Source organism: Strigops habroptila, assembly GCF_004027225.2.
Source record: "Strigops habroptila isolate Jane chromosome 13 unlocalized genomic scaffold, bStrHab1.2.pri S16, whole genome shotgun sequence".
Classification (NCBI taxonomy): domain Eukaryota; kingdom Metazoa; phylum Chordata; class Aves; order Psittaciformes; family Psittacidae; genus Strigops; species Strigops habroptila.
This window is the reverse complement of record NW_022651054.1, coordinates 3775713-3800937: the sequence shown is the minus strand read 5'-3', so window position 1 is coordinate 3800937 and position 25225 is coordinate 3775713. Positions and strand designations below refer to the sequence as shown.

At 39.9% G+C, this 25225-nt stretch overlaps 1 protein-coding gene and 1 long non-coding RNA gene across 18 annotated transcripts in view; one reads left to right on the top strand and one right to left on the bottom strand.

Moving 5' to 3' along the window:
* BCAS3 (BCAS3 microtubule associated cell migration factor) overlaps positions 1–25225 on the bottom strand; it is a 364101-nt gene that overhangs the window by 179014 nt on the left and 159862 nt on the right. For 16 of the 17 annotated variants that reach the window (XM_030472293.1, XM_030472292.1, XM_030472294.1 and 13 more), the window contains 3 exons: positions 17557–17657; positions 13830–14026; positions 12428–12525 (listed from right to left, as the gene is read on the bottom strand). In XM_030472293.1, coding sequence (XP_030328153.1) covers positions 12428–12525; positions 13830–14026; positions 17557–17657 — 396 coding nt within the window. Of the gene's footprint in view, positions 1–3515; positions 3545–12427; positions 12526–13829; positions 14027–17556; positions 17658–25225 lie in introns of those variants that run through there. The other variant, XM_030472301.1, reaches the window with a different exon arrangement.
* LOC115601845 lies at positions 830–10291 on the top strand. Its single transcript, XR_003989527.1, has 2 exons — positions 830–864; positions 8845–10291. It is a non-coding gene; the product is annotated as an uncharacterized LOC115601845 (long non-coding RNA).

Here is a 25225-nt window from a genome sequence, read left to right as displayed (position 1 = left end):
GGATAGTGCTGAAAAGTACTTGGGTCAGAGCATTATATCAGGTAGAATCGGTGCTCCTCCACTGTACCCTCCTCACCCTCCATGGAAAAGGACTTTGTAGCATGAGGTATATTTGATACTGCTTCACAATCAACAATCAATACTCTCACTGAGCCCTGATGCAGAGCATCTTTAAACACATAGAATCATAGATTCAATATATATACACATATAATATCAATATAATAATATAGCTTCAACATGGTTGCACATTCTCCTGAGGGCCTGTTTCAATAAGGACTGATTCTCTTTCCTTGCAGGCACTGTAGGGCTATAGCACAATCTAATCACAGTATAATTCTTATTTCTTACAAGTCAGATTCCCAAAGTTTCAGTCAGATGTTTCACTGGAGAGAAAAGGAAAAGGCATCAGCAAAACTTTGACATGAAATCATGGAACAGTGAAGCACTGTTGCAGTTTAGCTTATTGTGCATGAAAGTTTAAACTTTGCTTTCAACCTCGGTTTTCCAAACATGCTGCTATTCACTGTATGTCCTGGGTTCAGCTATAGCAGTCATTTTTCTCCTGCTTAGTAGCTGGTGCAGTGCTGTGTTTTTTAACTTTCAGCCTGGGAACAACGCTGATAACACCGATGTTTTTAGTTGTTGCTAAGTAATGTTTATTCCAACCAAGGACTTTCTCAGTCTCATGCTTTGCCAGGGAGGAGGGGAAGCCGGGAGGAAGCAGAGACAGGACACCTGACCCAAACTAGCCAAAGGGGTATTCCATACCACAGCACGTCATGCCCAGTATATAAACCGGGGGGAGTTACCCGGAAGGCCCAGATCACTGCTCGGGTCGGGCTGGGTATCGGTCGGCGGGTGGTGAGCAATTGTATCCTCTCCCCTTGTTATTTCACTAATTGTTATTATCATTGGTGGTAGCAGTAGTGGTTTTGTGTTATACCTTAGTTGCGGGACTGCTCTTATCTCAACCCGTGGGAGTTGCATTCTTCCCATTCTCCTCCCCATCCCTCCGGGAGCGGGGGGAGGAAGAAGGGGGGGGGGGGGGGGGAGTGAGCGAGCGGCTGTGTGGTTCTGAGTTACCGGCTGGGCTCAAACCACGACACTGTAATACAGGTTAAAAATAAGAGAAAGCAAAGACGAAATGTAAATGATTTAAATGCATGCATATGTTCTTTTGTAAAATGCATAATGCATCTGCAAGGTTTTTCCTCATATTTTGGACACAAATCAAGGGGGAAATGGTTCACTTATGATACAGTGAATTTTTTATCCAGCTTTAGTGGTAAAGTGTACTTCCATGTAAGCATTTCACTGTATACTGTTTGCTGCTGCTGGTTTTGTTTTGGTTTTTTTAAGCTTAAATAGGAACACCAAAACCAAAACACTAACACAAGAGTATTTCTTTTCTTCTCCAAATTCTTTAGGGCAACTTTGTTTGTTAAAAAAATCCACTAGCAACACAAACAACCTTCTAGATGATCTATGATCATTTACTGCATTTGACATTCAATCACAAATAAGTTTTCAGAATGTTATGCTTACTTTGAAAATATATTTTAAGTGATGGTCAAACAGTACAGCACACAGTGACTTGCTCAGCAGTCACACTGTAAACAGTATAGGTGAAGGTCCAAAGAGGTACGTTTTCAATTAATGCAAATTCAGTTAATGGAAATTGTCCTGAAAGCAAAGAGCAAGCAAGTTCTTTACTATAACAGTGGCTTCTACAGCTTTTTTGTATCAAGGCAAGAATGCATATGCACTATCTTTCTAGAGGCCTCCTTTCCTGGAGCAGTATAGCCAGGACTTTTTGTAGGCTCCTAACATTAAACGAGGCTATGGATTACAGTTTCCAGTTTCTGTAGTGCATTTCTCACACATCAATGGCACCGTAACTTGGAGCAAAGGAAAAGTAACGCAAAAGACAACGCCAGAGCCAGTTACCAAAACTAATGCTCAAACCCAACCAGATACAAGCGTTTGGCCTCTGTGCCAAAGCCTAGCAAATTCTCTGAATTACCCAGAAATACAGGTGGGTTGTCCACAGCCAGGGCCAGCTGCATCTGGGACCAAAGCCCAGGCAAGCGAGCGCGCGTAGTTCCCGCTCTCGGAGCAGATGTGAGCTCGAGGGAAAGCAGCTGTGCTGGACGCCCCTATAGGTATTGTGCACAGCGCACCCGGCACAAGAGGCACAAATGGTTGCCCGCTCTTGCTGGAGGGAAATATCATGCAAGGGAGACTTGGCAAGCCTGGGATCTTAGAAGAGGAGGGCCTGCACCCCACTTGACCTGGGGACACGGGGTTTTTGATGGGACTATTACAATCACAGAGCTTGTAAAATATATCTGGAAAGGCTTTCGTGCTGGTTTTGGGATAGCATACGAAGGCCCCAGGAATCTACTCTGAGGCCTTAAATCTGTGGCCAAACTCCAGCAAAATCCATATGTTAGTCATATTACCACCTTTTTCTTTTCCCTGTTTTTGCTGCATTTTAAAGGCCCACGCCCTGCACCATGAACGAAAGATGGCCTCGGGGCAGCAGAGGCTCATACACCACTTCTCGTACCTGGAGAAATCCTGTGCTAATGATGTTAATAATCCCAAGCCTGTTTTCTGTAATTTACTGACTGCGACCTGCTTGTTTTCACCTTTACAAGGGGAATAGCACCAGAAGGTTTATGTACACGAAGTACTTGGCTTTACGTGCTCCCTCTAAGACTCTGCATTCCTTTTGGAATGAGGCGAGCCCCAGGCAGGCTGTCCCCAGCAGCGGTCAAGGCTGTAAGAGATCTCCTCTTTGCAGAGCTCCCACAGGGGCAGGCACTGCCAGCAACTCTGTGCTCACACGTGTGAACGGGCCGAGGAGGAGGATGGTGTCAAACAGGGGCTCCTTTCACCCCCATTTATGGGATCACCCCATGCACCGGCTGCTCTCTGCAGCCACTGCTGGCTGGCACCAGCTGTGGCTTTTTGCAGCACTCCACCCGTAGCTAGAGTACTTACAGCACCCAATTTGGCTTTGGTTGTAATAAAAAGTGAAAGTTAAAAGCAATGCAAGCAGCAGATAAAACACTGTTAAAAACTGGCTGGGATGGTGCCAGGGATGGAGTCCAAGGCAGTGGGAGGAGCCAAGGCGACTGCAGGCCAATAGGTATTTCACAGGATTGGATAATTAAGAAAAACAAAATATTTTCCATCTGTTTTTTCACCCCTTACGTCACTGAGGCAATAAAATATATACAACCAAGTACCAACAGGCTATATTTCAACTTAGATATAAATATTTATTTCCAGCAGAGAACATCCTTACTTCAGCAAGGAGAAGTCAGGGTGAGGAGGCTGTGATTATAACACCCTCAAAGTATTAAACTTCAGCTTAACACAGATCAAATGCCTGGCTAATTTATCATGCTAAATAGCTCAGTTTTACATGGTATATACCTGAACACAGAGTTCTGCTCATTATTCCTGCTCACCGGATGCTTTTACGATTCAGCTGGACAGAGCGCTGAGACATCTAGTCTAGGTCATGCTTTGCCTAAAAAGGTTGGATCAGATGATACTCCAGGTCCCTTTCAACGTGGTATTCTATGATTCTATGATCCGTATTACAATCTAATGAACAACAGCTAAAACCTGCCCATTTTGGAGTAACAATTGTGAAAATAGGTGCATATGCTGACATTACATTAAAAAAACCCCTCACACATGAAGACTGGTGCTCTTGTTTAAAGCTTTCAGTATAGATCCAGATACAGTCTGTGTGAAGAGTTTGTTAGAGTCTTCCCACCATGAGCAGTGGATAAGACCAGATGAACTCTGAAACCTGACATTAAACCTGTGGTGACTTATAGAAGAACAAGCTTTTGTGGCTCTGGAAATATTAAGTATCAAATGTTTCATTATCAAAGTATTATCCACAAAGCAACATATTACCTGTAGTACTAGGAAATACAAGTGAGAAGAAAATTAGCAATTCATATTGAAAATAACTTCTGGTATGACACCGGTGGCCAACTCGCCCTTTGCACAGCTTAGAGCAGTAAACCAGCAACTCCCTATTCAGTTTCTCCTTCCTTTTTGTGCCAAATGTTCTGGTTCAAAATGCAGCACAATTATCACACTACTTGGAAAAAAGCAAAAATTACAAACAAGCCACCATATTTATTTTTAAAAGCTATTTTTGCCATCTAATGAAGAGGGGAATAAAAAAAATAATTAGGATTTACTATGCTGGAGAGGGACTCTTCATCAGGGACTGTAGCCATAGGAGAAGGGGTGATGGGTTCAAACTGAAATAGCGGAAGTTCAGGTTAGATATAAGGAAGAAGCTCTTTACTGTGAGGGTGCTGAGGCACTGGCACAGGTTGCCCAAGGACATGGTAAATGCTCCATCCCTGGCAGTGTTCAAGACCAGGTTGGACAGAGCCTTGGGTGGCATGGTCTAGCGTGAGGTGTCCCTGCTCATGGCCAGGGGTTGGAACTGGATGATCTTAAGGTCCCTTCCAACCCAAACCATTCTATGATTATATGAAACTAGGAGACCTTGCTTAGCAGCTGCTGCATCAATTCCAGTTGTCCTTGAATGACCAAACCCAAAAAACATTCTTGGAAGCAGCGTCATGCCCAGTTTTACACCTACAGATTTAATTGCTCTAAAGAAGCCATCACAACCTACAGTATTCAGGTAGCTGCTGTGCTCTAGGGACATGGACATCAAGCCTCTATAGGTATTTCACAGGCAGGAGGAAGGTGAAAGACAAGAGGAAGAGTCTGCAGAACCCTGAGGACAAGGGCTGATGTTCTGGAACAGTTTCTGAAAGCAGGGGAGGACGTATTGGAGCATCTCAAGAGGACCAGAACCAGCAAGCAATCCTGATGATAAAAACCTGGCATCCGACAGAGACTACAGTCCAAAGGGGAGGAGATACTCTTGAAACAAGAAATAATGAAGCATACTTAGAAGTTTTTCAAAGCACACATGGAAAACAGTGAGCAAATACTTTGAAGTGTAGCCTAATTTAGTGAAATCATAAAAAAAAAAAAAAGGTCTCTATTATGAACCGATAAACTTTCTAAATGAAAGCTTTTCCTGAAACAATACTGACTCCAAAATTCATTTGCAGATGGATGTTCAAATACTCTTAATTTGCACATCTAATACCGTTTAAAGAACATTTTAAACAGCCTAGATTAATAAATGAGCTTGGAATATATTACAAATGTATAAAAATATCACAATTTGTAGAACTCCTTTAAGCACTGTATAAAAAGAGCAGAAATGTCAGTGAACAGCTTTTTTGCAAACACTGTACCGTGTGTTATTTCTGTGCAAACTATGAAAACACAAGTACAGACACTGAGGTTTCTGGATCTCTTGTAAGTTTAACAGTAGCTAGGAGCTCTTAGATCTCAAGCTATAATAAATATTGTATCCTACAGGAGCCCATTGGGAATCTCAGCTCATGTGTTGTTCCATAGAAGATTGTGGTGTCAGATATGATTAGAATCAACACTTTCCACTTATTCAGGGCTTTAAAGCTACCTTCACAGACTATTAACAGCTGTTAATGAAAGACAATTAAGGGATACACAAGACAATCTTATATTCAGAACAAGTTTGTGTTTGCTACTAATAAGCAAAATACCTATTGTGCATTTTGGATTTTTTCCTGATAAATAAATACAAGGCATTTACAGGCTTGGGCCAGACCACGCTCTAGCACACTGCTATTTTTCAGCTGACGAACCATTATATGAACTGAAGGTGGCTTCCCCAACTGAAAGTTAGTGTGTAACACATAAGCAATAAGACACTCCACTGCCTGTATTAATGGACCACTGGTACACGCACCAAGCAGCTGTGTGACACAAGAACAACTGTTTGAGTGCCAGCAGCCTGCACCACCGACCATTAACATGACCCCTGCAGGCCTCACTGCAACTTACCTTCATATGTGAAGAGAAACCTTATTGTATTTGGTTATTATGTTGGTTAGGTCACAGTTATACTTTCATCTAGCTATGACACCAACATGGAAATTGCTGGGTTTCTTGTTTGTCAAAGAAGTCCCCTGTGAGCTATCGAAAAATCACACTAGCAAGATGAACAGGTGATCAGCCTCTGGGGGATTAAGCACCTTGAGTAACTCAAGTTGCTTAAAGTCAAATTCAACCTAACAGCAGTGTCTACAAATTGTCAAATTCTGATTTTTACTTGCATCAATTTGCACTATTTTTTTAAAACCGATACACACTTATGTGTCAAAGCACAACCACCGTAGAAGAGATTAATTGCATTGAGTCCTATGAGCCTCCTCAGCTAAACCAAAGGCAAACTGGGATGAGGAATAACAGTCTCCCCTGTCACTAGCAGGGTAACAGCTACCCCACATCACTACCTCTCCCATCTCTAGAACTGACAGACTAACCCACTCATAACAATCACAGAGAGGCAAAAACAAATCAGTACATCATGATTCTGCTGCCCTTCAGTCACTCTTCCCATACTCGTCCTCTCTCCAGCATACTTCTGCTTACAGAAACACCCACCAGTGTTTCAAGACATTAATCTTACTCCATGTATCCCTGCAGCTGAGTCTTTTCCTAAGCCAGGCAATGATCCAGCAGCAAGTGCCCAGTCAGTAGTGTCAGGTCATTTTAATTCCTCTCCACATCTCCATAGTCCATAGGGCATAGATGTAATCATGTATACTGCATTGGCATCTTGAAGCCTGCTGAAGTCAGTTCTGTCTTAAGGCTCTCTTCAAAAATCATCAGATAACATTTTCCCAAATTAGATGAAATACATCAAGTTGAAAAAATACTAACAACCAGAATTTTGTCTGAAGCAGCTCAGGCACACACAGGCATTCAGCAAGAGAGGCGAACAGGACAGAGAGAGCATGAGTGTGTGCAAGTATGCGCTACTGCACTGAGGACACAAAAGTACCTGGTATATCCCACATGCTACCACTGTTCTAGGAATAATACAGAAAATGGTTTTCAAATAAGTAACAAGTGTTTTAAATAAATATTAGCAGAATTGGCTTATAAGTTATTCCAGACAAGAACTGTAACAAACTAATTTTTTAAGCTGAGACAATGCAGAAGGACAATACAGGCAGTGCTGGGTGCATATTTTTGCTGTTACTGAACTGGTGATGCCCTTTAAGAACAGCTTGTTATATGACCATTATTAAAACCTCTCAATTGCTGTGAAGAACAGACCAAGGGCCAAATCTCCTCCTTGGCTTCAAAGCTCAGCATTATCCCATGAGGATCTGAGTGCAATCTCTATCTGCAACAGCAAACTACCTTTATACCATCCAGGTAATTACAGGTTCAGGTCAAGGACTCCAGACCATATTGATTACATCTCCCTGCAGCAAGCACCCCCCAGCGCTGGCCGGCTCCTCTCAAGCACAGCAGCTCAAGTATCCGTGACGCCAGGGCTCCCCGGGCCCTACCAGCGCCCGTAACGGGAAACCGGCGACCACTCAGGCCTGTCAGTTATTGCCTGTGGCAGTAAGGACAGCCTGGGAATTCATAATGTTGGTGACTTCATCTGCCAGCTGCATTCACACATCTTTACTACCTGAATAACTGATCTCCACTACTCCAAGGCAGCACTTTCTGGTGTACAGCATTTGGGAATAAATATTTGATTGCACATACAACAGAAAAGAGCTCAGATGGTTTAAGGTGTGACAGCAGAAGTGTTTATTAAATTCCAAGTGAGAGCAATGCTGGACAGTAAAAATTTGTCCCGTGGTCCCTATCTCACAGGTGTGGCGATGAACAATAAAAGAGGCTTCACAGGCAGAGAGAAAGGAGGGAGGGGAGGGAAGGAGGCAAACTCCCTCCACCACAAAACCCAAGTCAATTCTTCTGTTTGCCAAACCCTCTGCAGGCAACAAGCTATGTGTCAGGACCAGTCAGTTGCATGAAGAGGAAGGGGAGTGTTAAATTACAAGCCAATTTTAAGCAGGCATTGATTAAGTAACCACAAGCGAGCTTAGTATTGTCAGAGTTTCATACAACTGTAATAACCAATCTTCATTAAAAAACGATGTTTGCATCCCTAAGCAGCAAAGCTCATGCCATGTTTCAGAGAACATAAAGGTTCTCCCCACCCCACACATAATCAAAGAAGAAAAAAAAAAATGTTCAGGATCTTTTTCTTCTATGGTTTGACATTATTCATCAAAATCCTCCCCACCCTAAATCCTGCATTTGTCCTAAGCAAGAAAGAAACAGAGATCTCCTGCAAGCAGGAAAAGGTTCATGCAAAACAGATCAGACAACTTCTTCATCAGCGTTCTCCTACTCTGCTATCAATGCAACAAAATCATTACTTGAACGATGGAGAGATGTCAAAAACCTCTTTGTATGAGGGAATAAACAAGGCTTTTCATAAACACACACACACAAATGCACATTTTTTTTTTTAACTGAGCAGGATTGAATTAACAGCTCTGACTGAGCATACCTGAGTACTGGCAGCCTTCACCACATTTGTTCCAGTTTAAGAAACACTTGCCCTTACAGACTCACTGCAGCTGTGCGATCACATTCACTGTGATCAGGAACTGCTGTGAAATCCCGTCTCTAGAGGTCTTCCATTTCTGAAAAGTTCAGAGCTGTTGTCCCATACAGATATCCGAACCCTCCCACACCCTTCAATTTCTGCATTATTTATTATTAGTAGAGTTCTACCAGGTGGGATTTTTCAGGTATGTAACATATTTGACATGCATAAAATCATCCACAGGTCACAGTATCAAAACTCAGAAAAGCGCCTGGAAATGTCTGATTTTTTTTTTTTATATTTTCTAGATGAGTCTCCATCATTCTGTAGCTACCCTCAGCTAGCTGAAAATTGTACCTAATGCTCATCACATCAAAGAAAGAGACAGCATTCAATGCATACAGGTAATGTAAAGTCTTCTGAAATAGAGCCAAGTCATTCAGCAACAAATACTTTTTTTGTTGCAGTTCAGATTTCCATCTCAGCGTTGGTTGGTTTGGTTGTGTAGCAGCATCTCCTGCAGACAAGGCACTTGTAAGGTTTCTCTTTTATCTCTGGTGTCTAATAAAGTCTTAAACGTAATCTGACTTACTAAGACTTACCCCCCACCTTGTTAAACCCAACACAACCAGCCAGTAGGCTCAGCACTTCTTCGGGAAGGACGGACACAAACACACATGCCTGCTTGCTACACACAGTGTGCACTTACTATGTGTACAGTAATGGCTCTTTTGCTGCTTTTTAATTAAAGGCTTCATGCTTTACAGGGATTTAAACTCAGTGTTGTCCCTTTAACATTTCTAACTGCCAATCTGGAATAGCATCTGGAATTCCAGTGCATTTAATCCTTGAGGGTATATTCTATGATGCATATGACCAAAATGTGTGCATTGAGGGACAAATGTCCAGTAGCTTTAGGTGACTACGTTTTGCAAACTTCTCTTAAAGATTTCCTTAAAACACCAAACCAAGCAAACAAACAAAGCCACACATCAAAAAACCCCCAAACAACCCATAGAAGAATATCTTAGGAGAATTTTGAGATAATCATATTGAAATATTCATTTTTTCATTTATTCCAGTAATCTTTACAGATGTGACCATCCACCTTGAAAATGCCATTGCAAATTTTCATTACTAATAACAGTATTAAAGCGTTTTGTACTTTTTGAATGAAGATTTTTGCAAATGATCTTGTGAGAGAATATTGACATTAGTGCACCACAGTTCTACAGACATGTGAAAATCACAGTTAAAACACCTACACAAAGTTCTTGTTAAACGCGACAACAGGGTTGTCACCAACAGGGGAGAGGGACGGAAGCTATCACGAATGGCAGAAGAATAATGGACGATGGTAAACATGTACTTGAAATCTCTTGATAGGAAGAACAAGAGATGGAGTTGGATAAGAAGAGGCGCCACGCCGGTTGTATCTCTAAGCAACAGGCAATCAAACAGCCAGATAAGCATCTTCATAAAGTGCAACAGACTCGAATGCATGGGTCATAACTGAAGAATCACTTCCTGGTTCAGCTTCAGCAGTAAAAAAATTTATGACCTACTTAAAAATCCTGCAAACCTAAAAATGTATTTTCCAATAGATTTGTTTTCTTTTTTCCATAAAGAATGTAAGCCATTTAGGGCATGCCTTAGTAATAGCAGGAAATGAGAATACTTACAGTAGTGGACGATAACACAAAAAATGCAATGTCGCACATGAACTGTATTTACAATAAAACCTTTTGATTCAGAGCTGAGCTTTATGTAATTTTCTGCACATCTCAAAGGTGGGAGGAGAAGAAAGTCAGCATAAAATACGCTGCTTGCCTTGCTGGGCTCTGCCACGAGAGTAGTATAAGATCTCAAAAACCAGCACGTTTTTGCCTTGTGCCTTCTTTCCTCTGTAGCAGAACTCACAGCCCTATTCCATCACACATAATCTGGCATATCTACCCTAATTTGGGCCAATAATTCCTGCATCGGAAAGAATGGGGATCAGACACTTCGAAGACTGCACATAGATGGTAAAGTCCCTGAATCAAAAATCAATTCAAATCCAAACTGTCTGGCAGTGAAGTTAAATAAAATACTGCTATCAGCATGTCCCTAACAAAATCCATGTATTGTTTGTAAGAAACTTATGAGGTGTTATAACAAAACTGAGTCACTGCTGTACAGTAAATATATTTTCAGTGTCATAACCATGTATACAATTGACTTTGGCAATTTTAATATGGACACACATGTTAAAGGCATTACCAACAGAGCTTCATCACATTCACATGAGCCATTTCACATTAAGGCCCATCCACACTTCAGCAAAGCTTGTTTAACATAGAAGAGGTACTGCCCTATGGGGTTCACTGTTTCTCTTGTAGATGGACTAACACAGTTTTAGAGTGGGTTATGGTTACAGAGTGATTGTATTTCAGCATTATTACACATCCCTGCCACAGGTAATGGCACTGCTCCATTCAGACACAAGAGGAAAGGAAAACCCGTGCTGATAACCCCGCTATCTCCATCTGTATCAGCTGGCACGGGCACACTGAGAGGGAAGAACAGCTACACTGTTCATCACTGAATCTGAAGTGTCAGCTACACAGACAGAAGCACTCCTATGATTCAAGCTTGCAATCTTTTAGGGCTAATAATAGGCACAGATGAACTAGTAAAAACAAACCAACCGACCTGATGCATTTGTTTTCTTCTGTATCATACCATTATTTTCAAAATTACTTTGTCATGTAGTAAAACAGAATTCCCTTTAAATAACCAGCATCAGATGTTTGTCTGAGCTCAATATGAATTTAACAAGTTTTAAAGATTTGAAATGGCATTTATAATGACAATCTTCAATATCCAAAGCAAATGTAGTTATTATTGAACTCAGTTATAAACACATCTAAGAAATATCCTGGAATAACTAAATAAATTAATTTGGCAAGAGTGCAATATCTTGGACTCAGAATTTATATCACTAGCAAACAGTCTGGAACAGGAGCTTTTATTTTAACTCTCTTTAAAACAACTTTCAGAAACCAGTTTCTGTATGTGTTACAGTCTCTTTCTAGTTTAACCTCAATCCAATCAGCAATCTCCAGGGATTTTCAAATCACTAAAGATTAAAATCCTCTCCGACTTGACTGTTTGACTAATTCTGTGTGTTTAATAATTCTACTTGTGAGAGATATTATTTGACAAAATCCTGCTGTGTGGACACTTCAGAGGCTATACAGCTGTACCAGAATATAAAGCTCTGCTGTTCTTGTTTCTTTACATAGACTATACCCCACCACTGAGAAGAAAAGAAGAAAACTTTATAGTACATATATTACTATGTTGATATTAACATAACCATTGTAGTATTAAATTTACATGCCCTTTTAGAGCAGAGTAGTGAAAATGTTCCTATTACACAAACATTCGATAAACTATCCTGTTGTCTTGACTGTTCACAGAAATCAATTACATTTATGATTACATTTCAATGAAAGCTATTTTATAAATGAGATGGAACTGTAATATTCTATGCTTTAGGAATTCATTAATAAAAGCATTTCAGTGTTAGTATTTGCAAATGGTCTGCTTTTTAGTTTAGGCGGTTTTTAGCATTCTCTAGCTCATGTTAAATTTAATGTAAATATTGTGTTCGGATCTTACCACCATGCTGTGACTTCACATTTGAGTGGTAAGAGGGGGGAAAAAAAAGTCATCATTATGGTAGCTTTCAGTAAGTATTTGTATAAGACAGCACTTACCCCATTGTGCAGCTGAAAATCATGATATTCTTTTAAGTATATGGCAATAGTTAGTGAACATGTTACCAGACAAAAAAAGACAAGATTGGTGAATATCAAAGAAAACATGAAATCAACATGTTCCTACCTGAGGTAGCATCAATCACTGTTGAACCTCCTCTGCGATCAGAAACTGGACGTGGTGACCCCGGCATGCTAACAGGTTCTGACCGAACTGGCTGAATCCTAAATAACAAGTTATAGTTACCACCTATGTCATTGCTCATGAGGGCTGTAATTAAATCACAAACCTGAATCAGCTGAACCAATTAAGCAACTATTTATTTTTAAATCAACCAACTGTTGAAAACTTGTGTTTTCCTTTGCTTTGTGGAGCCATATCTGGATAATCTATCCAGAGACAGACCGAGACTCTACACAAAATGAATATCCCCAAACTGTGCCTGGGCTAGAGCTCTCAGAAAACCTCAAAAGGAGAAGCTCACCCTATCCAGATGGGTTAAAAAGCCTCTATCACCCTCCCGAACAGCAGCATTTTCTTTGTCCGTTCAGGAGAAAAGACACATTTGTAATTGTCTGTTCTTTCTGTAACAGACATTTATATTATTTTTAATTTCTGCTTTCTTTCTGCATACGTATACATATATACAATTAAAAAAATAATATATTTGACAGTCGTATCCGTACTTGTGGGAGCAATTACACGCAAGGAGAAATCAATCACACATTTCAAAACCATGTATTTTCAGTCCAAGGACAATCTTCCCAGTTTTAATGGGATTAGTCACATTATCCATCTCTCGTTTTACTCATAAGAGTTTCAGATAGAGTCCCAAACCAAGTCCATACCACAGAACTTTGGACTTCAAATCACATGCACAGTCAGAAGCACGGAAACTCGTTAAATCTTGAGTTACTTGACAGGACACAGAAACACACGGTGCATAAAGCACTTCTACAACAAACCACTAGCTCTCAGTAAATATAAACCCACATTTACCTTCCTTCCCTTTCCTAGGTCAATCCCTTGTCCCCAGTTCCAAACCAGATAATGTCCAAAAGAAGATGAATTAAATACATGAAAAAGAATTACAAGGAAGGAAGCAAAGGAAAGGGGAAAAAAACAGGGAGGGGAAAAACATTCCAGAAGTTCACTTACTGTTCTAACACACTGACCACTTCACAGTCAGCATCTAAATCTATGGCATAAAGCTTCCACTCATGTCTGAGAAAATGAATATATTAAGCAATGCAGAAACTGTGAAAGCCAAGATGATGCTGAACAAGGCACCAGACTTTGTACTGTCTTTCACTGTCATTTACCCAAGAAGAGGCAGCAGAAAGGAATCTGAGCTGCTTGGCCTGGGTGAACTTTTATTGTTGTTGAGTCACACACACTTCTAAGACTTTCATCTGGACAAGACTGATGAAAACTATTACACGTTCTACACAGATGGCCTCATTTAAGCATGAGGCAAGTTATTCACACAGCAAATGTGAAGCAGCTTGGAAATCGGTTTTATTTTTACCTGAGACTGTTGAGATCAAGATCATCTGTATCGAAGTCCAGAAGAGGCTGCGGGGTATCGCTTGGACCATGCGACTGCAGCACTGAAGAACTGGATGAGATGACGGTAGTTTGGCCTGAGGGATGGATTGTTTTGAACTGGAACTGTGGGCCCATCCACAGGCGTCGATGAGGCCCAGTGTGAGTCACTATTTCAACCTGGGGGAAGAGAATATGGGGAAATGCTTAACGCAAAACTGCTACTCAATAGAATGAATGGTTCCTTCAGTACGTTGCATCACCAGAATCCTGTTGTTCTCAAACAAAAAAAGAGTGTTTTGTGCCACCAGTTTGGAGGAATGTCAAATGGGAAAATTTAGAAAATCTTGGCTAGAGACAGGATGCTCCAAGCCAAAGCCAAGAGCTTTTTGTAGAGCCCTGAAAGCCTGTCAACCACCAGCCTGAGGACATTCCAGTTTCTTAAACTGTTCTGAAGATGAACACCTCCCCCTGGCTATCACCTCACCTGATCCTGCTCTTCCTCCCCTTGCCATTATGAAACATGTGCCACTAAAAAGCTACCCTGGTGGTGCAACAAACAGGGGAACACACTTCTGCCTGCATCTGCACGGAGCAGACCAAGGAATGGGAAGTCTACCTCCCCCAGATAACCTCAATCCTGACCAGGTCAAGGGATGCACTTTTTCAAAGCAAGCTGTTACAGCTTTGTTACAGCTGCTTTCTAAAAGTTCACACATTAAACAGCGCTGCTTCACATGTACAGAGGTGTGAACTGTATTTCAAACCAAAGCTCCCAATTACTATTGGCATATCTGAGGATACCACTGGCAGAGACCATCTTGCTGGGAAGCTACAAGACCTGAAGCAGAGAGCAATGTGAAGTGCTCTGTGAGACACCAAGCAGTCTGGGTCACACTCGTTACTATGCAGATGTGATGTAAGATGTATGTGCAACACATGGAATTTAGAAGGGCAGCTACACACATGCATATATATTAATTTAACTGAACTTCTAACAGTTAAAACAGAGGTAAGGGTGTTTGCTTGTAATGAACAACCACACATAATAGGTGTACACGAGATATTTACTGTATGTACACTGACGTGTAGATATACACAAAGATACAGAAGCTTCACAGTTCCATGCCTACTTCCAAAAGGCAGAACACAGGTGGTGTGTCTAACAAACAATAACTTCAAATATTCATATATTCTCCAGTGAGAGCCTAGAAATGAACTTTCAATTATTTCAGTCAATGAAGCATCCAAAGTATTTTAAAAATGTCTTTTCACACTGATAACTATAAACCTGAGGAGTGTCAATTCTGGCAAACTCTTCAGCAAGTCAACTATAGGAATGCAAACAACCATGAAAATTAAAGATGGTGACATTGCTGGAAATGTATATGATCAGGGCAAATTGGGCCATGTAAATTAAAGGGTAAACTAAGCACAAGTCTTCTGTAATACAGTCTGAAAAATCAAAAAGAGCCTTTAAGTATCAGAAAAAGGAAATATGAAATGGAAATAATTAAGCTCTGGTGAACTCACAGTTTTAAGATGACAAAACCAGCCTACTGAATCCCCACTGATTTCTGCTAAAACAATGATCAGCTTCACAGCAAAAACTCAATTTAGTGAGGAAATTAATGAAAATGTATTTTATATATAGATGACACAGATCTATACTAGTAGCGATCCTTAACTCTTTCAGAAGCAATTTTAAACACTGGATAATGTTGTTTAGGTTCTCTGCTAACGGAAGACATCAAATGCACAGCCTATTTAGCACTGTTTCCATCTTTGCATTTATCTTAGCATAACTCAGACTGACTGCAGACGTTTCAGAGGCAAGTAGCTTTTATGTAGCAGTGTAAATTAGGCCACAGATAAAGTAATCTGTATATTTTAAGCTTGAAACCATCAGTGTCACAGAGCCGAGAGGTAAACAGATGCCTTTGCAATTTTACTGAGGCTACGGCCAGATGTTCCTATTCACTCTCCCCTTGTGTGCAGGACAAACATATTGTATCTACTTCACACTGACAGCACACATTACCCACTGTTCTAATTGAAAAGTTGAAGTGAAGGGCGATGTTTTTTCACTGCATGCTGTTACTGTTGATAACAACACTTTAATTTTGAAAAACATACTTGCACTCTAGGCTTAATCTGAAGTGGCTTGTGCAGAGAATGCTAGCATCTTCATGCTCAAAAGAGCTATCAGCACTCTCTTCACTCAGAAAAATTAAACATTCTGGAAGCATTCTCTGAATTGTCTGTATTCTGTGACATCACTTGGAAGTTCTTTTTTTCTTACATTTAGTCTTCTAGAGGGATAGATGTGATGAAGTTCAAGAAGTTTTAGGTTCCTTTGACATCTTACATCTTCCAAGAATTAGTAATAAACCAACTCCTATAACGTGTATTTACCTTACTGTCTCTTTCCTGAGGCTGCACACTGCACCAAAGTGACCGGAACAGTAAAATAATCTAAACTACCCAAACAGTACTGGAGAGGGGAGGTGGAAAACCACAGGTGAAATCTTGGCCTCACTGAGCTCAGTGATAAAATTCCTGTTGACTGCACTGATTGAGTAGTTTCACCGTCTTTATGCTCTGACTAGAGACAGCATAAGCAAATAAGAGATATCGATGTGCAGCCATAGCTGAAAACTCAGGCCAGGTAAGTGGATTCACATGAACAGATTCCCCAATGAATGCCACTTCTGGACCAGTCCATGCAGAAACCTAACTTCTCATTTTAGGAAAATGCTGTGTATGATTTATTCACCAGTGGGAGAAGCAAATCACATCCATGAATATTTCATATTTATGCCACACACCCCAGCAACACATTTTATGCATCACTCCCATAACAACACTGTTCATAAACCAAAGGAAACCCACCTAATTTATCAGGATGAGTTTCATGTATCAGGTAGCCTGCAAACCATCTGGTAAATCCAGAGCACTTGTAAATTTTATTTACTTATTTAATTCTAACCTTTTACTACTAACAAGAACTAATTCTCAGTGTATTATTCATGACCTACATTCTTAAACTGAAATTATGTTTTGAGCCAAACAGTCAAGTATGTACCAAGTTCTTAAAGAGAAGTTTCACTGACTGAAACAAAGCAAGAATTCATAAAACTACAAAGATTTAACCTCACAGAAAAGTATCCTACCAAGCATGACCATTTTAAAGCACTATATATATTTGTATGTAGCTATAACTCACAGGAATTATCATCAGGAAATGCAGTAGCTGATAACCAGAAAAAGAAGGAAGTGAGCCAGTTCATTTACCATTTTAATGTTAAAACGCAGTAAGTATAGCACAGGTCACAACTGAAAAGGCATCACCATTTTGCCAAGCCAACTTCCTTATCCATGTCTGAAAAGGACCATGTCAAAGAAGAAGGGAGGCAACTTTCTGTTGCCAAGTGAAACTTCCTGCTTCATCCTGAACTTCCAAAGGATGCATGTCAGTAATGATGGAGTAATGATTTATTTCATTTTTAATATAGCTTATATAGTTTGTATAAAAAGAAAGACCATCAAATTCATACCATGTTAGTTCAGGGCTGAGGTCAATTTTCCACACAGCAATACCCATGGCCTGCTGGAAGCTTACCTTCCATTTTGAGGAAAGTTGTGGATTTTACTTCCAGTGGATACTATTACAGTTTCACTTCTGAACTGGAACACCCGAGAAAGCATACCTGTGAGAGCCACTCCTCATCCTCCTGCCCGCTGTGGTCAGATGCTAAGCTGTCGTACGACTCGTGTCGAGTGATGGGTCCAGGGCTCCCAGGTGGAACCACTGAAAGAAACCAGAAAACTGAAAAATCAGATTTACCGTTAAATGCTTTTTTAAAAGAAGCATTTTCAGTGAGTTATTGGTACAGCAACATATATATTTTCCTAAATCTGTGACAATATGTTGCAGCACTGAAAGAGATCAAATATTGACATCAAAAGTGATGAAAAGATTTCCGTTCTTTGACTTGAATGTATACATACAGCCACTATGATAACCCAGTTGGCTCTTCTTTTAACCTTAGCTACTCAATAAACATACACAACAGCCCAATACAGATGACAACCATCTGCCTTGAGGAATTTACCACTGAGAAACGCTGCTGTCAGTGATGTAAGCCTTTTCTACAGACTTTGCAGAACGTGAACTGTGCTAAAGTGCACTGACAGAAGCTATCCCGAGGCACGGGTCCATGTACTGACTTTGAACACAAAGTACCTCCAAGACTTCATGAACTGTATTATCATTCTCAGTTCAACATTACTGTTGCTAATTTAAATTTGGCTACACAAACAACTTGATTTTTAGGATTTTACTGTTTTGCAATTTAATTGGAAGTGCTTAATTATCATCTTAGTGTCACCTTTTCATTACGTAACATATTAAGAATTCATAACAAAGTACAGTTTGATGTTTAATTTGCTACAAAGACTAAATACTGAGATCATTTCACTGTACTGTAAAATACCAGCAATTCTGTATTTGAGGTTTGCAGTGCATTACAGTAATACTGTATCACAATTTTGGACAGATAAGAAAAAACCCTTTTTTTAGCTGCAGGTGACACTGCTAACTAGAAAGACACATTACTTCAAACTGAGGGACAAATTCATCAGCGGCTCTTAAACACAACAGTCCAAGAAGCCCATAACCTCCAAACTCTTGGACACTGGGGACTCTGCTTTCAGTCATTACCAGAGATCTGAGGCTGGGTCATCTTTCGGTTTGACTCAACATCAGCTCTGCCCGCAGTGCCCGCCAGCAAACTTTTACTGACAGTATTGTGAGAATCTCACATTACTATGACTGCTTAAATACCTACATCTCTGCTGTTTTCAAAAGACTGATACAAATAAATAACCTCAATTCACAGAAGTTTTTTTGTTTTAGAACAAAACTAACTTAGTTTTGTTCCTCTAGTCACTGCCATTATTTGTCTTCATATGGACTCACTACAACAGAAAGATGCAAGTTCTTCAGCTCTGCAGATTGCATGATAGCCAAACCACTTTTAAAATGATTACCATATATACATCCAACCTCAGGAAAATCACAATCTAGTGTTCCAACACTCCATAAAAAGAGAGAGAACTGTAGACTCATTATTGTAAAGAATAATATTTCATGATGCCTGGTCCTTGAGACATTTAAATCTATTAGCAAAGCTTACAGTCTAGCTACTTTACAGCAGCATTACGTTGCTCTATCTAAAACTTCCCACTTGAGAAAGCCAAAAGAGTTTAGAAAAGGCAAAAAGCAAGGGAGTACCTCAGACAATATGACAGGAAGTATCTTTCATTTTCTCGTACCTGCTTACTGTCAGGGGCCTGCTGGAGCCCTGGATTCAGTACCAAGAAACCATACCCACTTTGAGGGAAGAGCAGACACCACAAGAGCAAATTAAAAGAAGCAAATGCAACAAGGGTATTTTTATTTTGGTAAAACAAGAGAGTTTTATGCTATAGTGTTAAAATGTTGTACAATCCTAAAATTAGAACCAAGATTTTTATATTTGCATAATCTAAAAATGACTCAACATTTTTAAAATTGATTTTTAAAAACCATATTATTACAGAGTTGACCTTTATGTGTCAAGTTTCCATCCACTACAAATTTTTACAGCCATGTTGTAAACCCCTAATAATAGGAGTTTATAATGGCAACGCAGACACAATTGTAACCATAAATACAGAACGGCGCCTCTATAATATAAACAGCGCAGGGTTTTCATAAATCCATACACTATATGAAATAAAGGATTTTCATCCTGTTTGTATAAATGTGTATCTGAACCCAACCTCAGCTATGGAGCCATTTCTAACACCTTTGTATCATGGAGTGTCCGTATTTGGAAACTGCCACATACCAATTCAGTTCAGGGCCTGACTTATGAAAGATTTACTCAAAATGTTCTATATATTAGGACACATTCTTACAAAGTGCCAAGTTTTTCCCATGAGATACTGCCATATTCACTGAAATCACTAGAATCTGTGCCTGCACGTGTGTGTACATGCACACCTTGGCTCCACAGGTGTTATTTCAGCAGTGTGTGTTCATCAGTTTTTCAAGATAATATAGAATACATTCATCTGATTCATTACAACTGTGACAGATCTAATTCAATGACTTACGGATGTGTCTAACCAGCCCATACCAAATTCCTATTAAGAAAATACACATACCTTCCTGGATTACAAACAGCTGAGGATTCACAGTAAACATCAAATATGAAACCGTAATGCCCACACTTCTTCCTTACTGGTAAAGTTTGTATTTGAAACCGATGGAACAAACCCATTATTTTGACACGTTTTGCTGTTGCCCTAATCTTCCCCATATCTCCTGACTCCCCTGCAATAAATTCTACTGACTGCAGCAATGCCGGTTTCTGAGGGCACAGCTGATCAAGTGCAGGCTTTCCTGTTATTGAACTCCGCTAACAAACTGTTCATGACTCTAGCAGATGTTTTTGCTTTCAAACCAACGGGAACTTTATGGACTGTTCTGAATTTTTTTTGTTCTTTCTATCCCAGGGGCAACTACTAGAGCTGTCAAGATTAGGGAAGCTGCTATTCAGTGAGTAGCTGCAAAAATGCTAGCTCAGGGAGCAGCATCCACCCCGCCTTGTCACTGTATTTCTCCACTGTGTACTACTCCTACATTCTACTGGAGATTCAGGATGCCTTTACAGTGAGAAAGAAATGCAAAGATTAAGACAAAAGGTTTAAGAATAGTTTTGGTCCTGGGCTGTATGCCTTCTCCTGAGGAATCACAGCGCTGCAATAACACACGTCCCAGCGCAGCTTCAGAGCACAGCATTAACTCTTTCTACCAAAAAGTGACGACATGCTGAATTCCACAAAAAAGCTCTGCCTTAGAGTTCACCAGCAGGGCAACAGTGATAAAGCCTTAGCTGAGGTCAAACCTCGGTAATTTATTTTGCTATTTAATAAAACAGCATTTATGTACCACACCTATCACAAAAGCAGGCATTTAAAGAGAGTCTGGTTTTGATAGCAGGATCCCGTAACGATGGTCCCAGCCTTACCAGACGCAAGGCAAGCTCAACTCCCACTGCCCTTCATGGGAGCATTCAGCCTTCTCCGACATATGACCTTACAAGACAAGTGATCCTTGCTGGAGATTTGCCACCGCTGTACTGCTTAATACAGATATACATATGGTCAGTTTTTTCAAGTTAAAAATGCCCTTGAAGTTACAGGAACAAGAACGTTCTAAAAATGTAAACCCGATTCTTTCTCCATTTCTGGGTCGCACACCTCTTGCATTGCTATCACGTTTCAAGGCAAGATTAATTTATGCCCCGAGGGGCATTTCCAGGAATTTGAGCTCGAAAATTATCTTTTATTTCCATCTTAATTCTTTGAAAATCTGAATTCACACTGGAAATTATGGCGGCCTCTGACACATCAGTGAAGCTATTCCAATGCTACAACAGAGTTTTTTCAATTTCCAAATAATTTCACTATAATGTAGGATAGCAAAAAATCAAATTCAAATTCTTCAAAAGCTCTGCAGCAAGTTGTGTGCTCTCTTGTGCTCCTGTAATCTATTTCATTGAGAAAGTCACAAATGGCACACACGTAGGTAAGAAGCGAGCAAGTTCTTGCTGCACAGAGGTATTTTACTGGCAACTGCAGTTATTTTGTACCTTCCTGAAAGAATCAATTCAATGCTTTGTGTCTGACCTATGTCAATTTTTAACTTTTTGCTATTCTTACAGCAACATCTGGAACAAACATATATCAAATATCAGAACACAACTGAGTTTATTTAATCTAGAAATACACAAACACACAGAAATTTGTACAATTACCCATGGAGTGAAAAAGTACAAAGAAAGTAAGTGTTTATTAAAAACCCAAGGTGAGAATTACAACATACAACTTCTGTTTATGCAGTATAACAGGATATGAGTTTTTAGAGTCTGCTTACAAATGCAAAAAACTCCATTAAGCAAGCATTTGAGGTCACTTCTTAAGTGCTACCTACAGCAAAAGCCAGAGCATTGCCATAAACACTTGGCAAGGGGCAAAAACCATCTTTGAGCTGCTCAAAAATATTAGTGGCACCTTTAATCTCTGTCCTCCCTCAAGTGAAAAGTGATCTGCATCAACTCTAAATCTGGAATATATTCCTGTCCCTCCATCTTGATTTGCTCTACTGAACTACATTTAACTGGGGAACAACAGAGTTTCAATGAAAACTGTTGTCCTTCATCTTCTTTCATGACTTGAACACTGTCATCTCATTTTCTACCCTCAAAATCAAAGGTGCAGGTGCTTTCCCATAATCTAAGGTAAATTTTTGATGTTTACAGACTCCCTTCTCTGCAATTGCAGGATTAATCTTCGTACTATACTGAAAAAAGATTATTATAAAGGCAAAGGTCTGAAAAGCCCCACGTTACAAAGTCAGTCCTTTGTGTGATAATTGATAGTGCCAGGAAAACTGCACAGAAGTGACTGCTGAGACAGAAGTTTCAACACAAGCCAGAACAAAGGCTGAAATACAGCTGAGCTGATACTCTTCTGGAACTCCAGGTCGTGATTCACACAGTTCAATGATTAAGTATGAGAAAAAAATACATTGTTTTGAAACGTTTCCATGATACTTAGTAGCAAATGAAGAAAACAGTTTATATTAACCTCAGATAATTTGCATAGACATTCCTGACACATGAACGAGACCCAGACAAATATACATGCTTGATGAATACTGGAATTAACAACCAGCGGTTTTGCTCATAGATGGGCTAATTATACTATAAATACCTAGACCTAAGACAAATCTTTATTCATTCAGAGATTATAAATTGTCATCTTTCAGCAGCATAGAAGTGTTGGAACAAAGAAACGCTACAGCTCAATTGTAGCGTGCGCACTTATGGCTTTAATTTGTGAACAATAAATCATTAGTTTTACTTAGTTTTGTGTACTTCTTGAACCAAAAGGTTTTAATTTTCTCATTTATATAAATAAGCTTTACACAATTCAATTTAATTGAGAGTTATATATGAAATTCTCAATGTGCTCTTCTCTAAGGGATGTATGTTTGTCCAAATCGAGAGCAAAGGCATTTGCAGACTATAAAGACTGTTTGTTCTGTGCTGCCTGCTGTACACATGCCTGCAGACAACCAGAGAGCTTTCCTTTATTTCAGCTGAATACACACAATTTATAATTTGAAATAAGATTCTAAAATCTGGTAGAAACAGAAACAACGTCCTCCCAACGGATTCATTAAGTCTGAAGTCTGTCCTGTGTCCACGTGCAGTCTCTAGTGATGTCCAGACAAACAGGTATGCAGAACAAAAACTGCATATCCCTTGTTCTCATACGTATCGCACACTAACATCTGATTCTGATGCTTTTTCTGTGGTTCCTAAGATACATGTAAAATGATCATAGGTGGTTCAGAGACCTGAGGTAATCACATGCTTGTCAACAAGCTTCAGGAGGACTTCTCTTAAAATTAAGCTCCACAATCTGAATGATTTACTTCATGCTACTTCTGGAACCGCTGGCGCATTAGTTACATCGTGTTACCCATGGCAAGTAGAATGTGACAGTTCTGGTTTAGGTCTACATGCAGCCGTTTCAAATTCAACAGGTTCACCTTTTTTGCATCTTATAGATGTGATCTCACTTCACCAGAGGTTGGTTTCAGTATCCCACAGTCAGACTGGCCATGTAGTTGCAGTCCAACAAGTGCCTAGCGAGTTTTACTGCATGCATGTTCCCAAATGTTCCCTTACAGCACATCCCTCTATGGGCTGCTGGCTTTACCACTGCTCAAGTCTGACAACAGACTGAAGACCAGATTTTCATTTTAGACAGAATGCTTACAGCCATCTTTAAAATAAACTATTTGTAGTTTGGTGATATGCTCTATGTGTTTTTACTTGTGGCTGTATGTTACAGAATAAAGTTCTGGTTTTAATGCATTTTCAGCTCATAAACTTCTGCAGGAGCATGCCATGCAAATTAAAATAGCCTCTTTTACCCAAAACTTCTCCCCACTTTTCTTTTTCCTGTTAGGACTTTCTGAGATTCTTGTATGTGTAAATATCGTAAAATTAAGCCAAAAAGCCCCCTGTAAACGAGGAGTTTAGTCAGCCTAACACTTATTTCACACCACCAACTGACTTACAGATTGATTCATTCATTATTTATATATTGCCCACAGTTTATTAGGTGCTTTATAGACCATCCATTCTCTGTATCAGCACTTTAATCTTAAAGGAATAGGTAGGTTGGTAATCAGGGTATGAATTCTCCTTAGATTTTCCCAGCTTTGAGGACTGCTTTACTTGCTCCTACTTTACACTGGTCTGACAGTCAACAGCTTGGCTTTTTTTTCTTTTTCCCCCAAAAAGATACTGATTAGGTGTCCAGGCTTCACCATTACTCCTGGTTGCATTGCAAGACTGGTGTATGTTCACTGTGCCTTAACTCCAGCTTCTGATTCTAACGTTCCCATTGGAAACCAGTCAAGTACAGTGAACTGTTAAAGCTGGGCAGAGCTAGAACCCGACATTACTCACAGTATGGAGCATCTTAAGGCTGTTCAACACTTCAAATGCTCAGACTGTGAGCAGATTATCATTCTGTACCAAAGGATAACATATATATTCTTCCCTGAGTTAAAGAATAATTTCAACTGCATGAACCTATGGCAAAACCCATCTGATGGCCATCTTTAAAGAATTATGGAAGAGGTAACTATTTCTATAATTCACTGACTTCAAAAGTATGTTTGACATTATTGTCGGGAAAATTATGTTAACCATGGATTACTGTTACAATCAAAGTATGTAGTGAGAAGTCAAGAGGCTTAGTAGTAAATTTTCAAAGCGGTGCGTGGGGATTTACCCGTTTGACTCCCATTAACGTCAATAGGAGTCGCGCGGCTAAATCCCTGTACACTGCTTTGAAAACTGACCCCTTCGTGTTGATGGACTCCTCTCTAAGAAGTTCCAGATGACCATGTAAGAATAGTAAAGAACTATTTCAGCATGTGCCCTTGTTCATTATTGTTGTTTGTACACATCTGAAAGTATTTTAATTCCTATACGCGGTGCTGTTTCCAGCGTTTAGTTTATAAAATATGGATTAAGATGGGCAAGTACTGAGTTAATCTGATGACGCCGTGCACATGCCCAGGTGTACACATGCATCAAACACCTGACATACATTGCCAGCATCTAATGCACCTTACAGAGTTAATTTTTATCCACCTCGTTTATATCATTTCACAATTATGGCTGGAGAATATATCAGGATTTACTCCACTGCTCGCATGCAGCGATGCAGCTTTCATGAACT